The sequence below is a fragment of the Nematolebias whitei genome, chromosome 15 (genome assembly GCF_014905685.2).
Source record: "Nematolebias whitei isolate Nwh7 chromosome 15, NemWhi1, whole genome shotgun sequence".
NCBI classification, from domain to species: Eukaryota; Metazoa; Chordata; class Actinopteri; order Cyprinodontiformes; family Rivulidae; genus Nematolebias; species Nematolebias whitei.
In genome coordinates, this window is record NC_056512.1 from 40,080,725 (window position 1) to 40,089,575 (window position 8,851).

Here is an 8,851-nt window from a genome sequence, read left to right on the forward strand (position 1 = left end):
TGGCCTGCAGAGTACAACAGCAGCAGGGTGCCAGCTGTCGCCCCGAGAACCAACAGCCCGGCCACAGTTCCATATTGTTTGTAGAAACATTTTTAAAAGATCAATCTGGGATTTGTTAATGAGGGCCTTAGTTATTAACGAAAGCAAACCACCTCACTCAAGATTAGGCCTGAACATCGGTACAACAAAAACAAAGTTTAAGTGGAAAAATAGAAAGCATCTGCACTTTTCTGTTTCAAGATTTAACTCTCGTCCAAAAGGCTTCTCCAGTTTTCTCAGAACTTGTGAAACAAGAGCAGAAATCTAGTTTTAGTCCTATTTACCCTCCTAGGACTGCCATGTCAAGGATCACTTTGAAGGTACTCCATTGTTCTAATTTGTAAACTGTCTCTGTTGACCCCTCCCTCAATCCTGCCCCCTCCTTTAGGCAGTAGGTGACTGAGATGGGTGTTGGTCGAGGCTGCTGGAGCGACTCTCCGTGGTGGCTGCCACCGCCGCCTCTACTACTGCTGTTCTGTGCCATCCCACTTTGCTCAGGCCGGCCCTTTGGCTTTCCCTCACCCTCTGTGAACGTGGCGGTGGTGTTCAGCGGCCCGGCCTACCAGACGGAAATAAAGGGGCGTCTGAGCCGAGAGAACTTCATGGACCTGCCTCTGGAAGTGAACCCCATCACTGTTCTGGTCAACAACACAAACCCCCGGGCTCTGCTCACCCGCATCTGTGACACCCTCTCCACCAACCGTGTCCATGGCGTGGTGTTTGAGGACAGCGTCGGTTCGGAGGCTGTGGCTCAGATCCTGGACTTCATTTCCACCCAGACAGCTGTTCCCATCGTGGGCATCAGTGGAGGCTCGGCTGTCGTCCTGCCATACAAGGTGAGTTAAACTGCTGGTCAATACAGAGCTGCTTGGCTTTTGATGCTTGATTTCTTTTTTTAACTTTAGCGATAGTTAAGATTTAAATGTATTATCATGCAAACTTGAAAAAAATATCCTTAAAGCTCTTCTTAACTTGGCCTCAAAGTCACCCACAATTTTACTGAAGACTGATGGTTCTGTAGTTGGATTTCAATCAAATAAAAAAATAAAACAATTACAATCTACACAGTAGAAGTGAAATTCTTCTAAAGTTAATTTAATTCTTGCCTTTAAATAATAAACGCCCTGTGCAATAAATCTATTAAGTGGGGAAAAGTCAACTCTGTCATTTTAGAATGATTGAATATCAAATAATCTTTTGAGGAAAGCATCACTGGAAAGCGCAAGGAAGCAAACTGGGAACATTAATCCCACTAAATAAATCTGCTATAATCTGCTAGCATCAGGTTTTAGTGAGTCCCTTTGACTTCTGTGAGTTTCAGAGTCACTCCTGTGTTCGTGCCATATGTCGTGAGGCAAACGGCTTAAGAGGCGCTCATGATACACAGACAGCGTGTTTGGGTTGAAGTTGGATGGTTTAGCAGCAGCGATCTATCAAGAGAGCAGAAACTCCCTGCACAAAGGCCTGGCTGTATGGTCAGACTAATCCTTTCAGAGAGACTTCTCCTGTGACATTTTAGTGTTCGTTGCAACAGATGCCGGAAAAGAGTAAAGATTTATGTTAAGCTCAAATCATAGCAATGTGTTTAATGAGATGCTGGGAAATTTTATACTTGTATACAAAAACCAAACAGAGACATTGAGACATTAAAAATAAATAAAAGTTACAACTTATTCAGTGTCCAGCGGGTGCTTTTTTGAAACAGTAAAATGATGGCTTGGCGTGAAGATTAAACAATTAGATTTTAAACAGCTGTGCGCTGCTTGTACCAACGGTTTTTGAGGTTTGGCTGCCTGTCATTCCCCTATCTTCTACAGAAGCACGACCCGTAGTGCACTTCAGGGTCGCACGGATCGCCGTTGTTTATGAATAAAAAACGTCTTAATTTATTTAGAAAAGTATGTGCTCTATCTCCACCCATCTCCATGTAGCTAATTTATGCCACACGTATTTCCGTTACAAATCATTGGTTAAGATGATATGCGACGCACCTGACCCCCAGCCTGGGCTGAATGAGGAAAACCTTGCAAGATGGGGGAGTGGTGGCGCAGAGGTTAGAGAAGATGGGAATGTGATCGGAAATTCGCGAGTTCAACTCCCGGTACCGTCAACATCAAAATGTGGGTGGTAAAGGTGAAGCACCCACACCTGCCTCCACCCTCATTCGCCCCACTCTGGGTCCCTGAGCAAGGCCCCTAACCCCCATCATCTGCTCCCAAACAAGTCTCTCTTGAAAATGAGTTCTCGTGACTCAATGAGACTGCCTGTATAAATAAAGGGTAAATGGAAAAATACAGAATGAATTATTTCCATGGTGAAACAGCGCCGCTCAGTGGTGAAGCTGCATATAATTTTATCATGTTGTACATAATATTAAAATAATAATAATAATAATAATGTTACACATTGTCATCACTGTATGTTTCCATACAATGGCGAAATTAGTATCTTGCATTTAACACATCCACCACCAGGTGGTGCAGTGGGCAGCTATTGAAAGTGCCCGGGGGGCATTTTTATGTTAATGATTTTAACGGGAATACGAGTCGCGTAAATATGCAACATGAAAATCGGCGGACATAGGGCACATACTTTTCCAAGTGAATTAAGACAGTTCTTATTCATAAACGAAATTATACTAGTACATTTTCCTTAATCTAGCATATTCAACAGCGATCCTTGCAACCCGGAAGTATTCCTTTTAGCGCATGCGTAAATGACCTACACTACGAATCAGGTTCTGTAACAGATTGGTGAATGACAATGCCTTTAGCTTTTTAGCTAGCACACCTGTATTACAAGCCACTAGCTTAGCGTTACGTCAATTCCGACAGGTGGGTGGGAGTGGGGTGCGTGTGGTTTAGTAGAAGGGTCGCTCGGTTCTGTTGACAGCGTGCCCCGTTTGTATAATGGTAGGGGAAACACTGTATATATATATATATATATATATATATATATATATATATATATATATATATATATATATATGCACACACATACACATCTTCTGATGTAGTGACATTTTTCCCAGCATTTTAAAATTATCTCATCTTTGATTTGACAAAAAAAAAGACTAGAAATGTCTCAATCAGAAGTGATTTAAAAGTGATTTATTCCATGATGCATGATGAATGCATGATAGATTAGAACTTTTTAAGACTTGTAATGCGTTATAACTTGAATCATTTTCTATTTAGTGACAAACAGAGACACATTTAAGATCTAGATAATTTCTCAAATTTGTACATGTTTGGAGACATCTCCCCTGTCAGCTGCATCCATTTCAGACTAAACACTGTCAACCTGCCACCTGCATGGTTTCTCCAGGGGATGACAAGAGATGTCACTCAGCAGTTATTACCTCCTGCTGCTCATTCACACACAGACAATTCTAACTTAAGGACAGATAAAACAAATCAATCATTAGAAATACTAGAACAAACAAAGGGAATGTGATTTAAGGTGGAAATGAATCACTGCTTGTCCATTTTCATCAGCCATTAAAAAGATGTTGAGATGATTAATATGTGCCATTTAGTGAAAGCAATAAAGCGGCCTTTCAGAACAGTAATGCATGCATTATTAATATGAACGAGCCCTGCTGGAAGCCAGACAATATTCTGCCACATACTGGGGTGCGTGGCCTCTGATTGACACCCAATAGTCCTGGGACCCATCGACATGCGTCGGAGCCAGACAGGAACATAACATGAAATTAGAAGTATTACTAGGTTCTGTAGACTCTGCAGAACAAACAGGTTCCAATCTACCATATGCACCATCTTTGTTATGTCTGATGTGCTTAATTTGAAGGTTAAACATGCATAGACAACATGCATGCTATAATCATGTCTAAACAACTCAAGTCTTCTGCGAGTCCATGGTGTACCAAGCCCCTTCCCCTAAGACCTTGCATGGAAAAGTGGGCAGATAAAATAGATGACTGGCAAAAACTAGATCAATGTGCTGTGATTCCTAATGATTTTAGATGAAACAGATGTACGGGGGAGTACAGAGAGGAGAGTTATACAGTTGGGACATTTGGGAGGATTACCTTATCCTTAATGTTTATGGTTTAAGTGTGAAACAGAAAACATACATGTTCAACATCTTCATCTCCTGACGTTATTTTATTTTATTTTTTTAACATTTAAGAGGTTGCAACAGTTAAATGTAACTTCAGTAGGCCTGTCAAGATGAACTTTGCTTGGCCGTTAATTGTCTTGTAAAAGTATTGCGATAAACAATAATATTGTTTGAAATTTGACAATATTTACCTGTGGTAATTATTGTCAAATTTAAGAAGAAATGTTGGTTAATTTTTGTGTGTAGTACCATTTTTGATCACTGGATGGCAGTAAAAGACTGTTTGAACTGAAGGATGGATAGTGAGAGAGCGAGCAGCATGTCTCTTTAAGAAAAATGGGAGGGAGGCCCCTTGACGTGACATGGGCTGTCTCTCGTTCCGGTTTTTCGGTTCTCAAAATGGCGGACGCTCTGTGTGGTTTGAGCTCTTTAGCATAGCGTCTGTCACACAAAGCTTTTAATTTAAAAAAAAAATCAGTAACCAAGTTCTCAACTTCTTTTTGCAGAGGAAAAACAACTTTTTACACGAAGGCACAAGTTTTAACTGTGAATTTTGGAGCTATGACAAGATGGAGATTTTTTTTCCCGAGGTCAGCCTGTTAGCTTAGCTCGTAGCTTAGCTGCTTTTAACGATCCAAAAATGCCATTTTGGACGGTTAAAACAGATTTTAAAGAGAAAGGGAGGGGTCAGTGAAGAGCACCGGAGTTGAGCCTTTTCATCCAGTGTCTTCAGTAGAAAGAAACGAAAGAAACGATAAAGCCGATAAATGAAAATGAGGTAGATAATTATCATTTATCATACGATTAATTGATTTATTGTTTATCGCAACAGGTCTAAACTTGAGTACTTTTCAAATTGTTTCAAATGTAAAACTGAGCTACACTTCTTCACATTATTTATTTTTTTAAACATTATTTATTTCTCAGTTTTTATTTGTCTCCACAATCACATAACATTCTGTGGAGTGATTTATGAGGTGCTGTCAAAGGTATTTCATATGGTGATGAAACATTCACAAATTCAAACTTATCACTAAAATCACCGCATGATCTTTTCAAAGTGACAAACTGGCTTCACCTCTCGGTCTATTTCCCGCGGATGGTTAGTTAGATCCTGGCACAAGTACCTGTCTTGATTTTTTGATTTGCTGGGATGTGCATTGACTGGTGATATTTAGTGACAATAGAATATTGGGTTGAACTCATTTAAGCTGACAACTACATGTTAGTTTAATATGGATGAGAAAGGTATTATTGGCTGTAGGTTAAATCAGTTCTGCTCAGACTGCAAACAGTGAATACATCAACAGTAATAACTGAGAAAAATCACTGACGTGTGTGACAAGAAAAAAGAACATGCGCTGAGTTTAAAAGCTAAATTACATATTTATTAATATGCTCAACATGTTCTTGAATCTGAATGACTAAATATTTCATTTGTCCTTGCTCAATGGCACATTGTGCATAATGAAACTGACTGCTGAGGCTTTGAGGGTTGGAGAAAAAAAATCATTTTTGTTTTGAACACAGATGTCTGACGTCTCTCACGAGCAATTAAACACTCGTGGGAGGATTTTAGGTCTACAATTGTTGGACACGTGTTCAAAATTTTACTTAAATTCCATAAATTTAGCTCAATATGAGGACTTGAAGTTCAAAGCTTCCTCTGAGGCATTCATTCTGCAAACGGACAGATCACGTCCTGCAAGCTGAAGTGCTTTCAGAGAACAAAATGTAAGTCGGGCACGAACAAAACTGAGATTGTCTTTGCAAGAATTTGAGCCCGAGGCTGTTCTCAAAACTAGAGCAGTTCTTTTTTTTCCTTCTGTCTGCTTTTTGAACTCGCTTGTCTCCACCACCACATCCTGCATTTTACAACCAGCGACACAGTTTCTGAGTGACTCAACTAAAGGACGGAACCGTCAGCCAGAAATGTTTGAAGTGAGAGGCTGTAGTGTTTGCCCATGCTGCTGTGTGTATAGCATTACCAAAGTGTTCATGACCCATTGCATTGGTTATTGAGGAATATTTCAACATTTACTCCTGAAATAATTTAAATCAACTCCATTCAAGATGGTTGTCAGAGCCGAGCCAAGAATCTTTAAAGATGGTGATGGCTGTAACTCATAATTTGGTAGATATTGAGCTAGAATTTGGTCTGGTAGTAGCTGAGCATCCTCCCACTCAAACTTTAAGCACCACACATCACCAGGGGCGGTTCTAAGATCTGACCTTTAGGGGTGCTTAGCCCCCAGTGCTGACAATGGCTCTAGGTTTGAACAACATGATGATCAATGGCGTAAAAAGCATTTGCAATGAGTGTGTGTGTGTGTGTTGGGGGGGGGTCTGGGGGTCTGGTGGTACCCCCCCCCCCCCCACACACACACACACACACACACAATTTATGAATAAAGTAGATGCCATTTCCTGCATTCTGGTGTATTTGTAGTATGACATATGCTGGATATATTCATACTTTTTCACGAGTTCTTCATTTTTCTGACTGTGTACATGTCGTGCGTTGAGTTTAACAGAAATGCGAACGAGAGACGTTATTTATCTTTGACCCATCAAATGAATGCGGTCATTTATTTGCAGAATCAAAGTTTAACATCAAACATTTACATTAATTTGGCAAAATATGAAAACAATAACAATGGCAAGTTCACAGAAAGTGGACAATACGGCGATTGTCCTCACTTCTCAGCAGAACAACAGACATCAATCACACGGCGGTGATTGAGAACTTTGCTTCAGATATTTCTAAAATATCTGTAATGATTTTAGGAGAAAGGAGAGTTTAAGATGGAAAATGGAGATTTATCTTACAGAGAGATGTGTGAGGGAGTTTATCTGTAGGACCAGAACAACACGCTCTTTGGGGAATCAGCTTGGCCACGGTACACTTGGTCGAAATAGAACCTTCTACCTGGTTGATGATAAAATCAGCGTCGGCGTAGGGTTCCTTTCTGACTCTTTCAGCGTCTCCATGAGGACAGCCAAACCCTTAGAGAGTCGTGCGAGGTTATCCAAACAGAAGTTATAATTCCCAAAATCCTCTCTGCATCCTGGATTGTCAGAATTCTGAACTCCTTCAGAACTCTCTTCAGAGAGTTAAACTCTGGAACTCTTCTCCATGAGCTGCATCAGAGAGTTTTTCATCTCACTTCTCCAGGAGAACTGTCACTCTTTGTAACTCTTTAACTCTGGCGAGAACCGGGAAGTTGCCACATTTAAATGGGTTGACTTCCGGGTCATTTTAGAGCTTTCTGATTGGTGGATGGACCAGATCAGAGGTGTGGTTTGTGATGTAAGGTGTTATCAAAGTCAAGGGCAGAGAATGAGATTGTTTAAAACAGACAGAAAGATTATTGGAGAAAACCAGACTTCGTGGAGTCAAACTCTCCTGTATCTTCTGTGAAAGTTAAACATGACATTTCTTCTCAGTAAACATTTTAGTTGACCGAAACTCGACCTTTAACATACTTACAAATTTGCTCATTGAAGACAGAAAAATCAAGAAATGCATATTACCCTGATTTCTTCTTTGAATGAGGAATAAAAATCATTACTTACTGTTTATGTAAATAAAATGAGTAGTTCTCTTCAACCTGTAAACATTGAGTGAACTAACACAATTTGATTATCAAACATTTGTAAAATAGTAATGATTATAGAGGATTGTCTTTTCTACTTGATTAATTCAAGAAAGAAAGTCTCCAGATGGCTCAAACTGTATTTCTGGATGCAGATCAATGAAATAACAGTCTCTGTCCATCTGGTCAGTTTTGACATAGGCCTAGTCCACTACATATTTTAACCAGTTGTTGAACATCTGTGTTTACCTACATAAGTAAACACTTGATTCAATAACTGTTATAGAGCAACAAGAAGTAGCCTGACCAACAGCTCTCCTTGTGTGAATAGAACTCGCTACACTTCTCTCACGCATCCATTGCATTAACATATAAATTGTATTTAAAATAACTTAAGAAATGTACAAACTATGGCTGTGGCTATAATTAGCTTCAATAGTTATTTATTGCAATCCATGATTAAATTAGTCAAAATAGCTTATTTTTGCCCCTGAATAAAATCTGTTATGTTAGGTGGAACACTAAAGTTTGTTTTATTGCTGTGATACTGTGACAATGCAGAGTTATAGATGAATGTTAGCTTAACATAGACTTTCTATGGAACATAAAACATCTACAGACCTAAAAGGAACAATTCAACAAGGCAAATACTCTGGCCGAACACATTTCTGTTACAAAGGTCCTTCGTAGGCACATTTTTGTTTGTGCATATAGTACAGACCCAGATGTTCACAGCACGACAATAAAAGCATAGAAATAAATAAGCAAAAAACAAAATATGAACATTATTGTGGAGAAACATCTATTCTAAACTAAAATATACACGTTAAACTGACCACGAAGAGAAAATTAATTATTTATTTAATGTGATGCTATGATAGAACGAGGTCAATGTAAATTAGATTTTTATGTTATTTTTGTCTACACACTAAACGCAGTCTGCACTGTGTAGATAGAAGAAAATGATGACAAAGTTGTGTGTCTGTCTCTGGACATCGTGCACGATCTGTGTGAGGACAGCAGAACAGGAAGGTGTTGCCAGGGCACTTCCTGCTGCGAGGCGGAGGCACACATATGCTGCATCAAAAGGCCGTGGCCAGAAGTCACTCTTCATAGAGAGCCCGGGGGGG

At 39.7% G+C, this 8,851-nt stretch overlaps 1 protein-coding gene across 1 annotated transcript in view; it reads left to right on the top strand.

Annotated features, from left to right (window-relative positions):
* The first annotated feature begins 443 nt into the window (after window positions 1-443).
* grin2ca (glutamate receptor, ionotropic, N-methyl D-aspartate 2Ca) overlaps window positions 444-8,851 on the top strand; it is a 47,303-nt gene continuing 38,895 nt past the window's right edge. Inside the window, exon 1 of the mRNA XM_037688681.1 lies at window positions 444-875. Within this exon, the coding sequence (XP_037544609.1) occupies window positions 444-875 (432 nt within the window). The remainder of the gene's footprint in view (window positions 876-8,851) is intronic.